Below are 22,021 nucleotides of genomic sequence, written 5' to 3'. Positions count from 1 at the left end.
GCTGGGGACAGCTTAGACTCAGGCTGCCGAACTGTGGGACTGATTTACCGTTTCAGGGCCACACCCCCATTCCCCAGCCCCCAACAACTTTCCTCCCACAGCTGAGAAAACTTCCCCCCATAACAATAACACACCCCGTGCTCCAGGCAATGTCAACATCATATATATTATTTTATTATTCGCTCGTTTGCTTTCCATGGCAAGTGAAAAAATAATTTAAACCAATTATATGTACAGAGGCTTGGTGAGTTTTTCCAAGAACTTCCAGAAAGATCCCCAGCCCCTCAGATTGCAAAGAAGGGTTTCCTTGAACATCTGTACAAAACCACCTATAAAAGTCGCACGTGTAGAAAGGTTTCTTTATTGTAAGCATCACATTATTGGAACAGGAAAGGGTCGGGGCGGGAGGCGGCGGGACGTGTGCAGGGTGGGGGGTCCACACACACCCGCCCAGGGGTAGTCCCAGGCTGGGGGGGGGGGCTGCGGCTGGGGGCGTTCAGGTGATTTGCAGCGGGGTCTCCAACATCTCCATGAGGAAGGTGTCAATGGGCGTGTCCCCAATGAGCTTGAAGAAAAACAGGTGCTCCAGGCACTTCAGGCCAATGGAGCGCAGGGCCGGGAGGCGCAGCAGCAGCTTGGCAAACCTGCAGGGGCGGAGGGTGGGGGGCGGCAGGGCGTCAGGAGCCGGGTGGCCACTCCAGTTCGTCTGGTCTCCCCGACCAGCCCACGTGCGAGAAAGAGCCAGGAAGGGGACACTGGGGCGGCTAGACAAGCTCTACTCCTAGGAAGCTTCAGCAATGGGCTTTTAAATTTTTTTAATGTTTATTTATGTTTGAGAGAGAGAGAGAGAGAGAGAGAGGAAGAGAGAGCGCGAGCAGGGGAGGGGCAGAGAGAGAGGGGGACGCGGAATCCGAAGCAGGCTCCAGGCTCCGAGCTGTCAGCACAGAGCCCGACGCGGGGCTCGAACTCACCAACTGTGGTATCACGACCTAGAGCCCAGGTCGGAGGCTTCCCCGACTGAGCCACCCAGGTGACCCCCGCAATGGAGTTTTTAAAGGGGAAGCCGAACCCTGTGGCCTCTTGAGAGTGTTCTGAAATCTGCGCCCACGTCCCGGGATCCCGGGCAGGAGAAAGGCCCAGGCTCTGGCTCATCTCCCACCAACCAGCTGGGGCTCCCTACGTCCCCACCCCGCCCGCGGGCTGCCTGCGAAGGTCTGCGGGGATGCCGGAACGGAGCAGGAGACACGGCTGTGCTGACGTGCGGTGGCCGTCGCCACTCACGTACGTGCACGTGGGGGCACCTACTGGGGCACCGCCACGCCTCGCGGAGGTTCTGGAACACGAGGTGACCGAGGGCGGGGCCAGCGGCCCTTACCTCCCCGGCTGAGTCCGCCTTTCCTCTCACCACCCCTCCCCCAACAGACCACGGCGGGGGAGGGGGGAGGGGGGAGGGGGCGGGGGGCGGGGAGTCACCAAGGTTTGTTACCAGCTGGCAAGCAGTTGTTACCAACACGAAGGAGGTGCTTCCTTTAAGCAGGAGGAGAGTGGGGTGGAATATACTAGTCTCGCCCCCTAGGGCAGTGTAGGGACACGACATACATGTGTGCAAACACACACTCGCGCCTGACACACGTTAGGTAGACCCACTCACACATTCTCACGCACCCTTATACACACTCACCCACACCTGCCTCACACGTGTCACACATATACACGTGTGTGCACACACTCACCCTCTTACCCACCCTCACAGACGTGAGCTTGTGCACACGCCCACCTATGCACACTCATTCTCCTACACTCTCACGTGCCCACACACGTGCACTCTCTCCCACATGCATGCACTCACGTGCGTGTGCTGCACACTCCTGTACAACGAAGGACCTTGGCTGTGAGGTTCACCACAGGGAGAGAGGCCTGTGTATGAACTACCTAACATTTGCACATCCTCCTGGGTCCCCTAGATTTGCTGTGTTTTCCAACCTGCCTCGGTGGCCCTTCTCCATCTCTCAGAATCCTTTTTTTGCCAATAAAGCTGATTTTTAATGTTATTAATAATAGCTGGCAATCCAGTCACTCATAACTTCCAATGAAAGGACAAGGACTGAAATCCTATCGGTCACCCCGGCCTGAAATCAGAGACTCTGGTCAGGCTGGCTCTTCACGGAGCGTCACAACATGAGTTCACGGGGGGAGTTTCAAGTTGGAATTTTAATGCTCCTGGAAAACGTGTATGTTTCTATATTCAGGCCACATGAAGTTTCAAAGAAATGGGGCAATATAAGAAAAATAAAATGGCACCATCTACAAAAAATCGGGATTACTTCTTTACCTAGAAACATTAAAGGTCTTAATCAGTTAAGCATCTGACTTTGGCTCAGGTCATGATCTTGTGATTCATGAGTTCGAGCCCCAGTTGGGCTCTGTGCTGATGGCTCAGAGCCTGGAGCCCGCTTCGGATTCTGTGTCTCCCTCTCTCTCTCTCTCTCTGCCCCTCCCCTGCTCATGCTCTGTCTCTGTCTTTCAAAAATAAATGTTAAAAAAATTTTTTAAGAAAAATTAAAGTCTATCCCAAGGCCACACAACCCTTCAGAAAGTTCTGCAGGGCATCCCCAAGCAGGAAGAGCCATTTAGGTAAAGGCTGAGCTCCTGGTCCTGACTCTACCACGAAAGACTTTTACGGAATTAGATGAAGGGAATGGCTTCTCTGTAAAGTACAAAGAGAGGCTGAGACAGAACTATGAAAATGTATCGTTTGCTCTAAAGATGCCCGCGTTTTACAACCCACAAAATGCTAACTACACTAGGGGACTGCTGTCTCAACTGACTGGCCCTGACTTAGGGGCTGAGATCAGGACTGGAAACCAACACGCCCGTGAAGGGCCACAGCCCTGGGGACAGACGCCGTGTGCCTCCCTCACGTGCTCGGCAGCCACAGCCTTTGAGGTGCCTGCCGCGCGAGAGACAATGTGCCTGCATCCTCCTGAGTTCCATCTCTGCTTCACTGGAGCAAAGCGCACTTCCGAAGTGTTTCCAGGGAGTGGCAGCCCAGTACCACGGACAGCACCCGGCCGTGCCAGGCCCTCCTTCCACCTGTTCCTGCCCAGCAGAGGTGACCAGCCTTCGGCACGCTTACCTACCTGCCTGAGCCAAGTGACATCCCCGATGCACCTGCTCATCCTCAGGGTGGTCCCCCTCTGTCCAGGCTGTGCCGGACACACCCCGGGGACACGAGGGGGCCCCGCCTCTACACCCCCTTCCCTGCCCTTCCAGGTCCCACCCCAGTCCGGCCAACAAGGAGGCAGCCGGGACCCCCTGGCAGGCCCGTTCCTAGGAAAACGGGTAAATTCCAAAGTTTTGAAAGTAACATTCAGCGGAAACAACCTAAATGTTCCACGGGCCAATGGCTAAATACATTAAGATCCGTCCACCCCGTGAAACGTTACAGAATCACTGAAAATGATAATTTTGTACCTTTCGGCATCTGATAAAGTAGCTAAAAACGGCTAAGAGAAGGGAAATAATACACCAAACTGTACGATTTCATGTCTGTAAATGCACGTTTCTGTGCACGCATGCACTGACACGCAAAAATACTGGAAAAATATATACCCCCAAAATGTAGGATTCGTCTTGTCCCGCGGGGGCAGAGCAGAAAGCCAGGCAGCGGCCCTGGAAAGCACAAGCTCTCTGAAGCCAGACAGACCTGAGTTCACCTCCCAGCCCCACTGCACACCAGCTCCACGATGCCGGGCAAGTGCCTTACCCTTTCCGGGCCCTGGTGCCTCGCTAGAAACTGGAGACACTGAGACCCGCCTTCATTTCTGCATTTGCTCATCTGGGCAACATTTACAGCCCTATACTATGTGCCCGGCACTGCTTTAGGCTCTAACATTGGAGCGGGGAACGGTGAACAGGACAGGATCTCCGGTGTCATGGAGCCAATGTTGCGGCAGCTTTCAGCTCGTTAGAAAGATTAAAGAACACTCGGGGCGACTGGGTGGCGCAGTCGGTTAAGCGTCCGACTTCAGCCAGGTCACGATCTGGTGGTCCGTGAGTTCGAGCCCCGCGTCAGGCTCTGGGCTGATGGCTCGGAGCCTGGAGCCTGTTTCCAATTCTGTGTCTCCCTCTCTCTCTGCCCCTCCCCCGTTCATGCTCTGTCTCTCTCTGTCCCAAAAATAAATAAAAAACGTTGAAAAAAAAATTAAAAAAAAAAAAAGAAAGATTAAAGAACACTTGAAAACCCTAGACGGCACCTGCTGCACGTTACCATGTATGCAGGGCAAGGAAGAGGCCTCACTGCGGCCATTAGATTCTTCCTGCACTCACTCTCTCTCTCTCTCACCTGCCAGGTTGTTCCGGATACTTCTGCTTCGTGTAGGCCTCGAGGGTGGCATAAACCTTCTCTCGCAGAGTCTCTACCTCCGAGGGGTTGGACAGACCCTTGGCATCTGAAAAAGACGACTGATTTAGCCTGTGGGGACACATCTCAGGTGGACACCCTTCCAGAGAGGCTGTCCCCGTTCACTCTGGCCTCTGCCCCAAGAGTTACTAGATAGAGACGCGCTGGGTGGGGAACAACAGTGAAAGACACCAAGCTGGTCCCCTGGGCCCCCCAGCTCTCCCTCTCTGTGCCCAGTCCACCCAATAGACTCCTGGAGCAAAGGCTGAAAACCCTGTTGATCGCCAAAGGCAGCCACTACCGACTCCAAGGAGGAGAGTTTTACTCTATCCACTCATTCTAGAATGATTGCATCCCCACATTTACTGAGTGCCTCCCATGTGCTAAGCCCGGACTGAATGACGAGATGGTACAAAAGCCAGATCCACTCACGTGCCGCATCAGCTAACGAACCGCCTGATTCCTGGGCTGAAGCCTGTGCAGAAGTCACCATGTAATTCTGAACGGTCATCTCTCCTGACCCCCAGCGGCATGTGAGGAAGCCGATCCCTTCCTCCTCCTTGAATCGCTTCTCTTCCCTGGGCCACCAGGACATCACTCCTCCACTTCTCTCGCTGCCCCTCACTGGCCTGTCTCGGGCTCCTTTGCTGGTTCTTCTTTTTCTCTCCAGCCCCTACGTGAGGGTGCACCCCTGGGCCCACCTCTGCCCAGCCCCCTTCTCTGCCCCACTTCACTGACCCCCTACGTGAGCTCACACCTGTCTGAGAGTCTCGTGTGCCCGGTAGAGGCTGACAGCTCTCGAAGGCACATCTCCGGCCCTGACTTCTCCTCTGAGTCCCAGACTCATGAACACTAGCTTCCTGGACAGCTACTCTTGGATGTCTACTATCCATCTGAAAATTTTTTTTTAAGTAATAGGTTTTTTTTTTCAATGTTTATTTATTTTTGAGACAGAGAGAACCAGCATGGGAGGGGCAGAGAGAGAGGGAAATGGAATCCGAAGCAGGCTCCAGGCTCCCAGCTGTCTGCACAGAGCCTGACACGGGGCTGGAACCCACGAACCGTGAGATCATGACCTGAGTCGAAGTCGGAAGCTTAACCGACGGAGCCACCCAGGCGCCCCAGAGATTGATTTTTTAATTTAAAAACACCCAGTGCTCATCCCAACAAGTGCCCTCCTTAATGCCCATCACCCATTTAGCCCATCCCCCCCACCCACCACCCCTCCAGCAACCCTCAGTTTGGTCTCTGTGTTTATGAGTCTCTTCTGGTTCACGTCCCTCTCTGTGTTTACTTATTTTTGCTTCCCTTCCTCTGTGTTCATCTGTTTTGTTTCTCAAGTTCCACATATGAGTGAAATCATACGGTATCTGTCTTTCTCTGACTGACTCATTTTGCTCAGCACAATACACTCTCGTTCCATCCACATTGTTACATGTCCACCTGAGGTTTTCATGTCCAGAGACAAAGTCCTAATTCCTACCCCCCCCCCCACCCTTAGGATCCCCCACGTCAGCAAACAAAATTCCATTTTCACAATAACTCGGGAAAATGAACCCAAAACCCCTGAGAATTATATTTAACACCTCTCTTTTCACACTCTATCTCTAATCCCTCCGCAAACCCCACCGGCTTTGCCTAAAAGTATCCGCCAAATCTGATCCTTCCGACCACCTCCTTCACCGTGACCCCGGGCCACCGTCGCCTTCCCCACTTGTCCCCAAATATGCACACTCCGTGCTCCTTCAAGACGCCCGCAAGACAGGCTCTAGGAGTCGGAACCACGAAGGATCGACTCCCGGCCCTGCCTGCTCCGCCTCAGCTGAGCTGGGGGACGTCAGAACGCGGGAGCGCCGCGGCCGAGCTCGGAGGAGGGCGAACCACTGCCCAGTCACCTGGGTTAAACAGCACGATGGCCCGCAGGCACCCCAGCTCCGCCTTGTCCATCCGCATGTCCTTCATTTTGGAGACCAGCTCAGTCAGGACTCTGTTCACAGGACACAATGACAGGCGATGAGAAAACCGTGAACACCAGGCCAGGGGCGGATGAGGCGCACGCACCCCACGCTCCTTATGTCCCCATCCCGTGTCCCAGATGATGCGGCAGGTGCTAGGGGCGCAGAGACGAAGAGGGTGCCGTCCCCGAGCTCGAGGAGCTCCCAGTCTCACTGAGGAAACAGGGAAGCAACGCGCAGCGACACAAAGCCGTGAGCAAAGTCCAAGGGAGCACCGAGGGGGAAGCAGTGAACTCTGGGGGTCGGGGGGCAGGGCGGCGCTGGAAAGGCAGCCTGGAGGACTGGAAGTCAGTAGAAAGGTAACAGGCTAAGCGGGGCGAGGGTGTGGCCCGTCTGGAGGGACACAGCAGAGGGCAGCCTCCAGGGAGAGGGTGGAAATCTCCATGACGACGGCGGAGTCCATCAAAGACCGTGTTGGTCCCTGCATGGCCTCTGCGTGTTGTGGGAAAGGGCGGGGAGGGAGTAGAGACGCCTTGGGTGGACATTCACGTGGCCTGGAAATCCATTTACAACGGAGGGTGGGAAGGGGCCACAGGGCCCCGGCCCCCGGCCCAGAGGCTATTTTCAACCCTATCCTCGCCGGATAGGCTTACCGGCTGCCCGTCCCCTTGCCCCACACCATTCATCCCCACTCATTCCGTTCATCTCTCTGAATCACATGCCTTAAATTTCCTTCAGCACCGCTTAAGGCGCAGAACGCCAGGCTGGGGCTCCTGCTGCCTGACCCAGGTGGGTCCGCTCCTGCTGCGGCCCTTCTCCAGAGACCCTGCGACCCAGTCCAGCAAAGACCTCAGCTCATCTTCCGCGACTCCCGAAGTCAGGTCCTGGCTGCTTACCTCCATCCCGGGCCCCTGGCAGTTCAACCTCCCCCCCCTCCCAGGTCATGTCAACGATCCAGTCTCTCCTTTGGAAACCCGCAGAGGTAACAGGTTCGCCCTCCTGCCCCAGCAACCGTGCTGGCCCCTGCCCGGCTCCACCTCCATCTCGTCATTTCAACCTTTCTTGTAACCCACGCACGCGCGCAGACACACACACACACACACACACGCCCTGGAAGCAAACGAGAGCCACCTGTCATTCCTTCCTTGGTCTACGTTCCGATGTGTTGCATGGTCTCCGCTTCCTGCCCCGTGCAGATGTGTGGGTGGACCATCCTACGTCCCAGCGCTGCCCACAGGTCCACACACCCACACGCCCACGGCACCTGACGCACGCGCACACGCACAGGCACGCTCGCGCCCACGCACGCACTGGAAGCAGACGAGAGCCACCTGTCAAAGATGGAGCCGACCCCAGCGCTGTGGGCGCTGCTGCGGTGGACATGTAAGCCGGTGGCCAGAAGAATGCCGTCCTGCACGGAGACGGAGCGGTGGGAGAAGGAGGCAATTAGCAGTTCGTTCCACCCTGCAAGGAGAAAAGAAGGAGGCCTTGAGGGAAAACTGACCGCATTCTCGCTTCACCAATCATCGTCCGAGGCACGAATTGTCGCCCCCGTATAACGAAAGCAGAGACAGAAATCCAAGGAGGTTAAAAACCAGCTCCAGACGATACAGCTCATGAGTGGAGAAACAGGATAAGACGGGGGTCCCCTGACTCATGGCCCTGCACTTCCCCCCCTCCCCCCGCAGTCTCCCCCAGGACAGCTCAGAATGGCAGCTTGAGGATCAGGACACTTCTCCTCCCCCATCCCAGTCAATCGACAAATACGGGTTGAACATTTCACAGGTAATCGTCAACATGTTAGCTGCCACGGTGGATAAAGTGAGGATACCTCTGCCCCCAGCACCTGACAACTCAGTTTTATTTCTTTGGTGCTCGCTGTCTGGCAGGACCCAGCACAGCGTGTAGCTTTCAGTCAACACTCAGAGACTCTTCATTATCTAACAGGGATGAAATGAGGGGACTGGCTTCCAATGCTTAGCCAATCTTTATGAAATTTCCCTGCTGGCGCGGTGACAGAGGAGAGCGGTGGCACATGTCAGCTGCACAATGTTCCAGAAATGGAAGCCGAGAGAGAATATAGCACACAGAATCTGAAAATAGGAAGGGACCCTGGGGGCGCCTGGGTGGCTCAGTCAGTTAAGCGTCCCACCTCACCTCAGGTCAGGATCTCATGGTTCGTGGGTTCGAGCCCCACATTGGGTTCTGTGCTGAAAGCTCAGAGCCTGAAGCCTGCTTCGGATTCTGTGTCTCCCTCTCACTCTCTCTGCCCCTCCCCTGCTCACACTCTGTCTCTCTCTCTCAAAATAAATAAATAAACTTAAAAAAAAAAAAAAAAGGAAGGAACCCTGGATAAATAAGCTTGAGAAAAAAAAAATCCTTGGCTTCTCTCATCTCACCTGTGAAATGGGAAAACCTCTATTTTCCAATTTTACAACACTGCTTTGGACTGTCGTCAATAAAACTGACTTAACTGTATTTGAAAATTAAATGCCAATTATAAAACCACGGTAAAATTTACACAGAAGAAGAGTCTCACCCTCCATTAACAAAGTTTCATTTGGGAATAAAAGGTTTGGGGGAGGGCCACCCAAACTTAAGAACCTATAATTAATACATAAAGACTAACCCTGGATGGGGTTATCCTGTCCTCAACACGGCACACGGCTTGGATCGGTTACAGCCTCATTGGGTGACTTGCTTTAGGATCCCAAGGGTAATTTCAAAATGGCAGCCCAAGCGATTGGCCCAAGGAAACCCAAGCCCCGATGTCCTTTACCTGCCCGGAGCAGGATGACCTGGTCCTCCAAGGTGAGGTCAGAGAAGTGGGGGATGCGCTTGGCCCATTCGACAAGAGTGAAAAGCTGCTTATCAGCAGCATGGCATATGTTCGTGACAGGGTCGTTCGTCTAAAAACAAACCCAAAGCCCTGTGAGGGGTAGATTCCAGGACCCTTGTCCACCCCTCGCCCATCCCCAGCCCAAGAAAGAAGTGGGAGGCGGGTGGAGGTCTAAGACCACTGACCGAGTTCTCCATATTCATGTCACCATAGGATTCTGTCTTTGGTTCAACAGCAAGCTCAGCTTCTAGAATCCTCTCCACAGGCATATCTTCATGGCCACTACTGGCACATTCGGCCTCACTCTCGGCCCGCTCCCGGCTCCTCTGCCTTTCTTCTTGCACAGCTGGCACACGAGAGGACAGGCAGATGTTACCACGTGCCCAGGACAACTGTGGGAAAGCGAGTTACCTACCGGAGCCGAGCCTCAGTTTCCTCATCTGTCATGTGGGTATCCTTGCGGTCCCTGACCAGAGGGGTTGCGATGTTGACAGACAAAACAAAGAAAGGAAAGCGATTGGCTTATGCGTGGGCAGAACTGTGGGTTTTTTAGTTCGCATCCTTTCCTGTTCGTTATGGTGACCAGTCTAAAAAGTCTGCATTTAGAATTTTAATAACCTCTGATTCTGCCCTCTCTTTTAATGAGCCACGTTCTCCATGATCTCTCTTCAGTCTCCTGGACTTTACTCTAGCTGCTACCTCTAATAAGCTGCGGGCATGCGATAGTTAAGTGGCAAGGACATTACTTGGAAAATCCCTCTGTCAGGTCCTATGCATCAGCCTTGGCATTCACGTCCCATTAGGTCTGCCCCTAATGCACCAGCCTGAACACAACATCACCTGATCCGACTTGTCAGGGAAGATCTTCAGGGAGCCATGAGGGTATTTAGTAAGTGAGGAGGTGGAGGAATGTCACCTAGATGACATTTCAGAATCAGCGGCTGGTTTGGGGGGTGGGGAAGGGTAGGCAGGCAGAGGTGCGGGCTAGAATCATCTCAGCCTCCCCAAATTTAGGTTTTTTTTTTTACCGAAGTTCGTTCTAACCCCCAGAACCCTAAGCGTCCATGCATTAGGACACCAGGCAGACCCCCTTGCCAATTCTGTCCTCTTCACTGACAAACACTCTCTGTTGGGTTAGTTTCCATAATCTACAAAGCTGTGGTTTCCATCTTGCTTTCCCCAGCATTAAGGAGCAAAATTCAATATTGGTACACTTTTTTTTTTTAATCCCAAGAATCAATAAAATTATATTCGAAGCCGGTGGCTAATCTGGAATTCAGTGATAGCTACTTCACTAGCAACTTCTACCCTTCAGCTTCTGTCCTTTCCTCCCCTGGGGCCCACCCCCGATGGCACAAAGGCTGTAGAATGAGCTGGAATCAGACGCTGGACATCCAGTTTGTCATGCAAGTGATATCAGTGACCTTCCAAGGTAGGTCAGAGAAGGCTATGCCTACAAAAACACAACTCACACTCCAAAGCCTCCAGTAGAGACACATCAAAATGCCTCAAGATGAGAATGATATTCAGTGGTTGGGACGGAGGGAGGGAGGGAGGGCAGGAAGGAAGGAGTGGAGGGAGAAATAGAAGAGAGAATAAAGGAGGGCAGTGACAAAAAGAAGAAACAGAAGAGAGAGAGAATGAAGAGAAATTAGGAAAGAAGAGAGCAAAAGTCATGCACTTTGGAGTCCAAGGAGCCTTTAGATGTCTCCTCCAACTCCTACTTTCTCTTTCTCCCTCATCCTTCCTTCCTGTCCACTCTGTCAGTCTTCATTCTCGGACAGCATACAAACACATATGTATTTATATTATCAGCTGGATTTGCTGGTTAAAGTTGAACGCCTCTGGTATTAATTTCTTTAAGATAGGTTAATAGGCTTCTATTTGCCTCGATTTTAAAAGACGGGGAAAAAGCAAACTCAGTGAAGTTCCTTCCGCGGTCCTCAGCTGATTTCTTCTGTGGATTTGTAACACGGAAGGAGAATAACCTTCAAGCTTCAAAGGAAATAACCTTGGCTTCTGGGAATTAGATTCTAATTCCAATCTTGCCATTAAGCGAGGGATCCTTTGCTCTTCCCCTCTCCACTCTGTGCCGTAAATCTTACTGTCACAGAAGAGGAGTCATATATCTGTTGCTGGAAGAAACCTTCGATGTGGCCGACATTCTGAGCCTGCCCTACAACGTACTTCAGGATATATCCAGGGGACACTGGGTGATCTAACATGGTACCAAATTCCTGCCTTGGGACAGAACTTTATCCATTAGCCCAACATGTATTTATTGGACATGCTCTATAATAACCAAAATTTATTGAATTCTTTTCTCTGTCAGGAGTTATGCTCAACACTTTATACAGATGATATTTCATTTAATCCCCATAATCACCCTCTCAAGGACTATGAGCCACAGAGTAGTTATGTAACCTGCCAGAGGTCACAGAGCTAAGAAAAAATGGCGCCAACATGTAGACCCAGGCTGATGGCCTTCTGAGCCCACCTCTCACCCCCCTGTACCACCTCTGAGGCTCTGGGCTAGTGGTACTAATAAAGACCACACAGGGCTCATGGGGATATCGAATACTACCCACTAATTGCCACGAAAGTAGTCCATTATCTATCCAAACTGTATTAAATGACCAGATATCATGGAAACGGACTTCGCCTAAGACCCCTGAGGATTGTGTGGTCGCCTGGAAGTCAGAGGGCCCCAGTCCTGTATCAGTTCTGCTACTAGCTCACCATGGAAGCTTAGGCAGTTCCCCAGACTCTTAGAATCTATGTTTCCTCTTTGAGGAAACAAAGGTGTCACATCCGAGAATATCAATGGCCACTCCGGCTTCCCCATTAGGTACCCTAAAAAGGCAATGGGTCCTGGCCCCTGGCTTCTGGCAGACACATTCCGAGCCCATTCTACTTCCATCTTTTTCTACCTGTTTTTGATAGTTTCTCTCAGCTAACTGTTCCAGAATTTTGTTATTCTTGTCTTCAAGGCAGTGTCCAACCTGAGCCCCCAGTTCTGTACATTGAGGTCAGAAACGATAGGGGTGAAGGAAAGGCTGTCAGGCAGCCTTCTGGAAATGGCCCTTCATGCAGCCAGATGAGGAATTGATTTGCTCCTTTGTCTTCTCTTCATCAGGGTAAATAGTACCAACTCCTTTAGAAATTTCTCTAGGAGCCTCTTTCCCCTCCTACATTTCACTACTCAGCTCTTCATTACTCCTCATTTCTCCACATTCTTCTCAAAAATGCAGAAGCCAAAACTAGACACCTGTCCATGAAAGAATCAGAACAGTGCCAAGTTTAAAGGAAGGACTGCCCAGGCCCTTAGAATCCACAAGTCCCTGTCTGCCTTACTTTAATGAAAGAGCCACACTTCCCGCCATGTGACCTGTGCACCAACCACTCTGACTATAATGGAGCTGAGGGCTGCTGAGGCTGAGTTTTGAGAGACAGATGGTGAAGCAATAGAAATGGCCGCTTCTCTGACTGAAGGATTTCACCTTCCTTTAACTCAGTCTCATCTACATCAGGAAAACCATTATTTTTCCAAGTCAACCTGAAACTTATCTGTCCTGGGAGGCAAATGTGACCCTGGCAGCAAACAAGCTCTTGCTGATGCGAGACTTTCTTTGGGGTCATTAATCTTATGTTTGACCATCATGGTGGCAGAAGCTTAAGGAGTATCAATTCTATCTTGGTGAAGAGAAGACAGCCTCCACCAGCTGATTTTTTTCCTCACGTGTTCTGCTCTATAAGATCATTGATTCTTTGAAGGCAAGGATGACATGAGCATGAAGCAGGCACTCGGTTAATACTGGATGGATCGAAGGAGGGATGGATGGATGGATGGATGGATGGATGGAGGGATGGATGGTAGGATGGATAGATGGATGGAGGGATGGATGGAGGGATGGATGGGTGGATGGAGGCATGGATGGAGGCATGGATGGGTGGAGGGATAGATGGATGGAGGGATGGATGGTTGGAGGGATGAGTGGATGGATGGAGGGATGGGTGGATGGGTGGAGGGAGGGAGGGAGGGAGGGATGGTGGGATGGGTCGATGGATGGATGGATGGATGGATGGATGGATGGATGGAAGGATGGAAGGATGGATAGATGGATGGATGGATGGATGGGTGGATGGATGGAAGGATGGATGGATGGATGGAGGGATGGATGGAAGGATGGATAGAAGGATGGATAGAGGGATGGATGGGTGGATGGAGGGATGGATGGAGGGATGGATGGGTGGAGGGAGGGAGGGAGGGAGGGATGGATGGGTGGAGGGAGGGAGGGAGGGAGGGATGGAGGGAGGGAGGGAGGGAGGGATGGAGGGATGAGTCCTTTTAGAAGCTCCTGCATTACTAAAACTTTTGGTTCCAATATTCAGTTTAAACTACTCATCCACTCATTCAGCAATTATTTATGAAGTGCCTCCTTTGTGCTAATCACTGGTGATATAGCAGTGATGGGGGGAACAGAGAAAAAAATCTTGCCTTGGTGGAAACAGATAGTAGACTAAGTAAGTAAGCATGTTAGACAGTGATACCGCTGCAGGAAACAGACTAGGAAGTGTCCTGGGTGGCTGATGCAATTCTCGACAGTTGACAGTGGAGTAAAGGTCTAAAGGTGGAGAAGAAGGGAGCCATGCAGGTACCTGGGAAGAGGGCACTCTAAGCAGAGAGACTGTAAGTGCCACACTCCTTGAGAAGGAGCTTCCCTGGTGGCCCAGCAGAGACCAGCAAGGCTGGACCAGAGAGACATGGGGCAGTCAGATCATGTACAACCTTGAAGTCATAACCAAGGTTTTGCTTTTTTTTTTTTTTTTTTTTCTGAGGAAGAAGGGAAGGCATTGGAGGGTTCTGGTGCAGGAAGGGCTTGACCTGACCCACTTGTTCAAAGCCTCACTGGTTGCTCTGAAGAGTGTAAGAAGCCAAAGAGGGACGCAAGGGGAGTTCTTAGGAGTCCGGGTGGATTAATACAGAAGGTAACAATGGCTTGGGTTATGCTGGCTACGTTAAAGTCATGAGACGTGGTGACGTTCTGGACATATTCTGGGGGAGAGACAAGGTTTCTTCACCCACATGGAAGAGGAGTCCAACGGTTTTTCATCTGAGCAACCGAAAAACTGGCTATTTCCTAAAATGGAGAGGACTGTGCAACAAACAGGCTAAGAGGGCAGATTATCAGGAGCCCAGGTTTGGGTCTGCCCCCTTGAGATTGCTGTCAGACAACAGAGTGAGGGCCATCTTCGTACCAGAACCCCTCTGCACCCTGGGAGGAGGGGAGACTCCAGATGGGCTCTGATCTGGGAGTACAAAGACCACTCTGGGCTCGTCACCTACCTCTGGGACCTTGGAAAACTCCCCTCCTCAGTCCATACTGGTTTCCTCCACTGTAGAATGATGAGGGCTATTAATTAGTCTAAAGGGCCCCCTCCGTCTACCTCAGACATGCTAGGCCTGCCATTTCTTTCCTTCTTGGTAGCATTCTCTCCTAGAAGGGGCTCAAAGAACCTTCTCTTTGTGGATCCTTTCAGTCAGCCTCCCCTCTCCTCAGAGAAAAGAAGTTCTTCAAGCATGAGGAGTCTCCCGGGACTGACTAAATGCCTTGTGCCTAGTTCCCAGACAGAGACAAGACTTCCTCACTCTGAATCTAGGAAGGCTCACCATGTACACTTGTACTTGCCTGAGTTCGTGCGTTAATTAACTGCCCAATTCGATTTAGTTGTGTTACTTAACAGAAAGCCTTTTCGATTTTCTAAATGAACAGAAAACACTTTCAGATTTTTTTTTTTTCATTCCATACAGCCCAGCTAAGCCACACTATAAACTGGAAAGACGTGGAAGTTACACGTGCGGGTCTCTCTGAATGAGGAGGCCGAGTCTGATTGCCGGCAACACCACGGAATACACCAGTCTCAGAGGACCTGTGGCAGCCCCGGGTTATAAAAGCCCAGAGAGAAGACTCCACCCAGCAGGCTTCCCCGGTGAGGATTAGAGGCGGGAGGCCAGCTCCTCCCAGAGAGGCACTGAGGCCCCGTTTGTGGGGCTGTGCTCCGGGACCCTGAAACCGACTCGAGGACTTGCTTCCCAGGGCTCGGAAGAGCCAGGGACAGGGTCTGGCTGGGGGACCGGGGGACCGTCCCCCGAGCTCCAGGGCAAGGATGCGTGAGTGGGGGAGGAGGAAGGCGACACTGCTCTCTGTGCTCTGGGGTGCTCGCTGCCTGGGCAGGGGGCGCCCGGCCGCGGTCCCGGAGAAATCGCAAAGCGGTCTCCCCCGAGGGGACGGGGGCCTCACCTTCTCTCTTCATGCCCATCACCAGGCACTTCTGGTAGCGGCAGTACTGACAGCGATTCCGCTGACGCTTGTCAATGAGGCAGTCCTTGTTATCCCGGCACGTGTACATGAGGTCCTTGCGTATGGTTCTCTTGAAGAAGCCTTTGCAGCCTTCACAGCTATACACACCATAGTGCTTTCCTGCTCCCAGGAAAAGGCAAGAGAAAAGAAAAGAAAATGAATGCTGCGGAGACCGTCCTTGGGTTTGTCTGGATCTTTCATTCAAGAGAGCCCCCGGACTCTCCCCCCAGGGACACTGGCACATCACCTGGACCCGGGGAGGGGACCGCAAAGGGTAGCCGACAGAGACGGCAGGCTTGATCCCAGGAAGGAGACTAAGCAGGATGAATGTGCCCTTCCTCGTGTCTTCCCTCTGGAAGGCACTCTCTGGAATGGCTAATTCCGGAGAGCATTATTAGAAAAGGCTTAAGAGACTCTTAAAAACTGAGAACAAACTGAGGGTTGATGGGGGAGGGGGGGAGGGGGGAGGGGGGGTGATGGGCATTGAGGAGGGCACCTTTTGGGATGAGCACTGGGTGTTGTATGGAAACCAATTGGACAATAAATTTCATTAAAAAAAAACTGAGAACAAACTGAGGGTTGATGGGGGTGGGAGGGAGGGGAGGGTGGGTGATGGGTATGGAGGAGGGCACCTTTTGGGATGAGCACTGGGTGTTGTATGGAAACCAATCTGACAATAAATTTCATATTAAAAAAAAAGAAAAAAGAAAAGTCTTGACCCGAGGCTTTGTTTACATTTATTTTATTAAGGCAACTCTTGTGTTTAGTTAAGCTAAATGTTCTGTCTCCATTCAAGACGTTAAGTATACATAATAAATAAAAATATTTATGCTTGTGATGTATTATCTAATGGGGGAAAAAACCTCAGCCTTCCTAATATTTCCCCATAATTGAGGCCCAAGGACATGGGAGCCCCACCGAAAAGCAGACGAGGAACCTGAGTTATGGATTTTCTAGATGCTACTGCTTGTTGGAGGAATAAATTAGTGTATGATCTCTATAGCATAATATGACATGCAGGCTTATGACATAAAGATCTTGGGGGGTGACTGGGTGGCTCAGGTGGTTAAGCGTCCGACTCTTGATGTTGGCTCAGGTCATATTTCATGGTTCGTGAGTTCGAGCCCCAAGTCTGGCTCTGTGTTGATAGGGAGGAGACTGCTGAGGATTTTCTCTCTCATCTCTCTCTGCCCCTACCCCTCCTTTCTCTAAAAATAAATAAATAAACATTTAAAAACAATTAAAGAGGGGCGCCTGGGTGGCTCAGTCAGTTAAGTGTCCGACTTCAGCCGAGGTCGGGATCTCGCGGTTCATGAGTTCGAGCCCCGCGTCGGGCTCTGTGCTGACAGCTCGGAGCCTGGAGCCTGCTTCGGATGCTGTGTCTCCCTCTCTCTCTGCCCCTCCCCTGCTCGTGCTCTGTTGTTCTCTCTCTCTCAACAATAAACATAAACATTACAAAAATAAAAAATAAAATAAAATAAAATAAAAACAATTAAAGAGACACCTACTGATCAGAACAGCTTCTCTCTTCCAGACACACATGCAACACAGTAACTCCACGGAGGGGCTTCCTGCAAAGCCAACCCTTAAAACCGAAACCATACTTTAAATTCATCCGGATTTCCGGCTACGAGCGCAGCGGCAGAAACTTACAGCCTGGGCCCCAAGCTGGACCATCCGAAAAGGCCCTTTTCCTTCCACTGGGTACAATGTAGCCAGGTGGTCAGTGGACCAGGTGCCATCTCTGAGACCCTCACTGTGTGGGACACCCCAGAGTGACATCTGCTTCTACATGTACCTGAGGATCTGTCCCCGCAGATGGCACAGATGTGTTTAACCAGGGATCCGGGGCTGGTTGATGGGTAGTTCATGTTTCCAATCCCAGGAAGCCCTGGTAAGGGCTTGATGTCCTCTGAAATGCTGACACTGTTGACCACATTTAGCTGCGAGAGAAAACACACAATAAAACACAGAGCCAGGGCAGACCCAGCGCCTGAGACCAAAAGCAACAGGGGTATCCTTGCGGGGAGAAAAAAAAAACCAAACAAGTTCTATTTCAAGAAGAGGTTTCCAAGTACAGAGTATCCAAAACTGTCCGTGGGGGATATGAATTTAAGGGAGGGAGGGAGAAAAGGGGGCATAGAGGAACCAAATCATTCCTACACACCAAAACCTAAATCAAAAATCACAACACGTCATCAGAGTGCTCTGCCTTCACTCATTTCACTCGTCTGTTTCGTCAGAGCTAGAAACCCACCCCGGACATGCTTCAGACACACTTAGGACAAGCCAGCTGTGTGTTTTTAGATTCTGTAAAACTACTGACTGTCCATTCAGCAGTGCTCCAAGAGGAACTATGGCTCTTAGGCAAAAGACTTAGACTCCAAGAAAACCAAGCAAAAAATGCAAATCCATTCAGTCAATCTATAGACACTCACTGAGTACTCACCATGGAGACTCCATGCGAGGCGCTGGGGTACAAAGGGAAGGTCTAAAAACGCACACTTTTTAAAAAATTAAAAATTTTTAAAAAATAAAAATGCACATTCTTAAAGAGTTCACAGTAAAATGGAAGAGAAGACACGTGTAGTCGTCACCTTAACGAACCCACAGAGGATGCCAAACCAAATGCCCAGATTATTCCAGTAGCACCCAAAAAGTTGGGCAGAAAGCCCCAGCTCGTGGTTTTGAACTTAAATGTAAGAAACAGACCATCTTCCTGTGAAACTGGAAAATCCATACAGCCAGAGACTGGGTGCTTTGTCCTCCCTGTGTCTGACATGGTCCCAGCACCCGGGGTGGGGAGTCGGTGCGTTTGGATGGCTGAAGAGATGAATTTTATGTGCCTCCTATCCCTCGTCTTTTACCACACGTTCACATTAGCTCCTCACCACCACCACCTCCAAGTCTCCCAGTGTCTGGGGAGATCACCGAGAAGCCGCTAAGTGTTCCATATTCATCAAAGAAATCTTAAGTGATCATGACTAGGTCATCCGATTAGCAGAAATTCTGAGTGCCCATGTGCACAGCTCAACATTCTAAGCACTGTGAAAGGAGATATAAAACCTAGAAGATCTCGGGGCATCTGGGTGGCTCGGTGAAGCGTCTGACTTCAGCTCGGGTCATGATCTCACGGTTCGTGGGTTTGAGCCCCGCGTCGGACTCTGTGCTGACAGCGCAGAGCCTGGAGCCTGCTTTGGTTTCTGTGTGTGTGTCTTTCTCTCTGCTCCTCCCCCGTTCGTGCTCTGTTTCTCACTCTCAAATATAAAGAAACATTAAAAAAAATTTTTTTAACCTAGAAGATCTCTCCTTCCTCAAAACTGCACACTTTCACTAAAGAGTCACATGTGCCAAAATGAAAAACGCTTAGTTAAGTAAGCGCAAACAGAGGTGGTTAGGGAGTATGTTTAAACGTCCAGCAGAGGCACCTGGTAAGGATCTGGGAGTTTCAGAGAGATTCCACAGACTACAGACTTCTGTATGGTCCGTGTGAATTTCGAATCGTACTGCCTCACCAAAGTGACTGTAATTCCTAAACTAAACCAAAGGTAGGATTTGTTTCTCTATTCAAGGCCTTTGGGACAGAAGGAGTGATCAATAAAACATAAAACACAACACAGCCTGAGTTAGGTTCCTTTTAAATTTACCAGCTTTTCAATTCACTAAGCAAATATTTATTGAGCACAGGAGATGGGCAGAGGCTTGGGTCAAGTGCACTATGGGATGCAGAAAACACAAGACAGCCTTCAGCTCCTTGCTTCAAAGTCAAAGTCACTGGGAATTTTTAAAAATTAATTTGTGTGAAGGGTGAAAACACACATGGGATGGGAGAATTCTCTCTCTCTTCCTCTCCCCTCCCCCCTCTCTTTACAAGGCTAAGACAGGACATCTAGAATTTGTAGCCAGTATTTGGCTTTGTTTTGGTATCATACTGTGGTTCTCAACCCTGGATGTACACCTGGGAGCTTGCAACAAAAACTGATCCCAGGGATCCAACACCCAGAAATCTTGAGTCAATGGGTCAGATGGCCATTGGTACTGACGTTTCTTCAGGTTTCCTGGGTAATGCTATGTGCATCAGGGCTCGGAATCACCGGTATGGTGGGAAAAACATGGCTTGGGAGTCCCAGGGAACTGGGACCAACTCCCAAGCTGCCCTTATTGGCTGCGTGACTTCAAAGAAGTTACTAATCTTCGACCCTCAGTTTCTTTATCTGGAAAATGAGCCTAGTAAGACCTAGTTTACGTAGTCACTGGGAGGACTCGACGAGATAATGATGTAAAATCCCCATCACAGTGCCTGGCACACATTAGGGGTCCCATAAATTGTGGCCTTTATCATTCCCATAAAATCTGGTTGATCAAGACAAGAATTCTAGTGTTTATTATAAGCCAACAGTCTACTAGGTGCTGGGAATCCTGTAGTAAATGAGGCCACATTCACCAAAGGGGTTAAATGATTCCATTTCTTGGTGAGCAGGGGTGGTCAGAAAATTATTTAACATTGTCATAATACATTATCATCACTTCAGATGAGGGACATATTTAGATGTGTCTATTTTTCAGAAATCAGGTGAGGGGGGTTTCCATCGATGTAAATTCTAGGCAACAACTTTCCTTGAGTGCCTCAGTGACACAGATGCTAACCACTTAGATCCACCCATGAAATGGAAGCATTGGAGGTGGGACGACCCCAGAGAAAGAACCCGCTAGCTGACTGAGGAGGCTCTGTCCCCAAATCCTCAGACGGAGGAGAACGGGCATGGGAATGAGGAGGAGGCCGCTATCCCCTGAGGCTCAAGAGACGCTCACTCGCCTCCTCCTTCCACAGCCAGGTCCGGTGGAACCAGCCTCACTATCTCCAGCCCAAACACAGTAGGTACCGTTACTGCTGCTGTTAGCCCCGCCCACCATGAGCCCCGCCCACCGCTAGCCCCACCCACCACAGAAAACTCCCCACGCTGCTCACTGCTCTCCTAATCCTTGCAACAGCCCTATGAGGTCATTCTATTTTCCAGATGAGGGAACTAGGCCTTAGAGCGGTTTATTCATGTGTTTGTTCAGAAATACCGTGGGGATACCGAAAGGAGGAGGATGTAGTACCGCCTCAAGGCCATTGACAAGATTAAAAGTCAGTTGGGATGGTTTAGGAAGGAAAGACCCCAAACAACGGAGATTTGGGAAGGCTTCCTGAAGGCGGTGGCATTGGAGCTAGGCCTTGGCCGCCTTTAAAAGTGGGTCAGGTTTGGACGGGCCCCTCACGGGCTAAAGGCTCTGAGAGCAAAGGCCTGGGGGAAGCCCAGGGGTTCCTGTGGGCTGCAGGGGTGGGAGGCAAGGCCGGGGGCTGGGCTGTGGCAGAGGCCTGAAGCCTGACCGCTGGGCTAAGGAGAGTGGATCTAATCTTGAGAAGCAATTAAGAGCAGCCACGGGAGGTTCTGGGCTGAGGAATCCTGCTCTCGAAACTCCGCCTCGGGAAGATAAATGGGGGGGCAGCTCGAGGAAAGCCTGCAGGAGAGAGACACGGGGGCTGTCAGAGCCGCCCGGGGAGACGCGGAGCCTCCCCAGGCTAACAGGCCAGAGCTCCAGCGCTGGGCTCCCAGACCAGTCCTTTACCACAAGCTCTGTCTTGCTGTGGCAGGAGACTCCGAGTGTCTGAGCCTCCTGGCCCACCTCCTTGGTGGGGAGCCCTCTCTCTCCCAGCTGGGAGCCGGCCACCCCCCCCCCCCAACCCTTCTCTTCCTGGGTCATGGGGGCAGGGGGTGGGCAGGTGGCAGAAGGGAGGGGTTGGGACAGAAGGGCTGATACCCACTGGCCTCTTCGCTGGCTCGGGGTTTGTGTGGGCTCCGAGCGAGGGCAGACGGGCTAGAAGGCACCCGCCAGAGCGCAAACCCATTAGCTGCCTGGCCCCCCGAGTCCCCCGCCTGGCTGTCTGGTTCCATTAGAAGCAGCCCCGCGGAAGTGAGCACTTTTCAGAGCGGGGGTTCACCAGGCGGCTGGCTGCTCCCCGAGAACAGGGTGGAAACACACTTGACTGGCCTGGCTTCCATTTGCAGACTCGGCCAGGGACCAAATGCTTCCTGGATGCCCCGGAGCCATCACGGAACATCAGCTCCCACATTTCTGAGCTGCTTTCAGCCAAAATTATCCCACTAAACGCAGAGACGTGGCCGGCCTGCCAGGCCACAGGCAGGCACTCTTTTTCCAGGGAGCGGACTGTATACGGGGCACTGCTTTAATCTAGAAGAGGGCCTTGTCATGAGGAGTAAGGAGCCTGCGCCTTCTACAGGGGGGAGAGGAGCCCTGGGTTTGGTGGGGACCAGCCCCCTCCTCACTGCGTGATCTTGACCAGGTCACTGCGTCAGAGACCCTTTGCCTCATCTACAGATTAGATCGGTGGGTTTTCCAACTCAGAGTGTGCGTGGCAGGGCAGCGGGGAAGGTGAGCAAGAAGGCTTCAGATCTCC

The 22,021-nt window shown here is 51.6% G+C and overlaps 1 protein-coding gene across 6 annotated transcripts in view; it reads right to left on the bottom strand.

The window, feature by feature from the left end:
• Window positions 1–345: 345 nt before the first annotated feature.
• The window catches only part of RXRG (retinoid X receptor gamma), a 44,278-nt gene continuing 22,602 nt past the window's right edge, over window positions 346–22,021 (bottom strand). For all 6 annotated transcript variants that reach the window (XM_060644431.3, XM_060644429.3, XM_060644433.3 and 3 more), the window contains 8 exons: window positions 17,357–17,501; window positions 15,499–15,678; window positions 9,382–9,542; window positions 9,137–9,266; window positions 7,689–7,821; window positions 6,298–6,389; window positions 4,346–4,451; window positions 346–644 (listed from right to left, as the gene is read on the bottom strand). In XM_060644431.3, coding sequence (XP_060500414.1) covers window positions 497–644; window positions 4,346–4,451; window positions 6,298–6,389; window positions 7,689–7,821; window positions 9,137–9,266; window positions 9,382–9,542; window positions 15,499–15,678; window positions 17,357–17,501 — 1,095 coding nt within the window. In that variant the 3' untranslated portion in view covers window positions 346–496. The remainder of the gene's footprint in view (window positions 645–4,345; window positions 4,452–6,297; window positions 6,390–7,688; window positions 7,822–9,136; window positions 9,267–9,381; window positions 9,543–15,498; window positions 15,679–17,356; window positions 17,502–22,021) is intronic.

This window comes from Panthera onca, chromosome F1 (genome assembly GCF_046562875.1).
Source record: "Panthera onca isolate mPanOnc1 chromosome F1, mPanOnc1 haplotype 2, whole genome shotgun sequence".
NCBI classification, from domain to species: Eukaryota; Metazoa; Chordata; class Mammalia; order Carnivora; family Felidae; genus Panthera; species Panthera onca.
The sequence above is the reverse complement of the archived record's forward strand: the minus strand, read 5'-3'. Positions and strand labels throughout refer to the sequence as shown.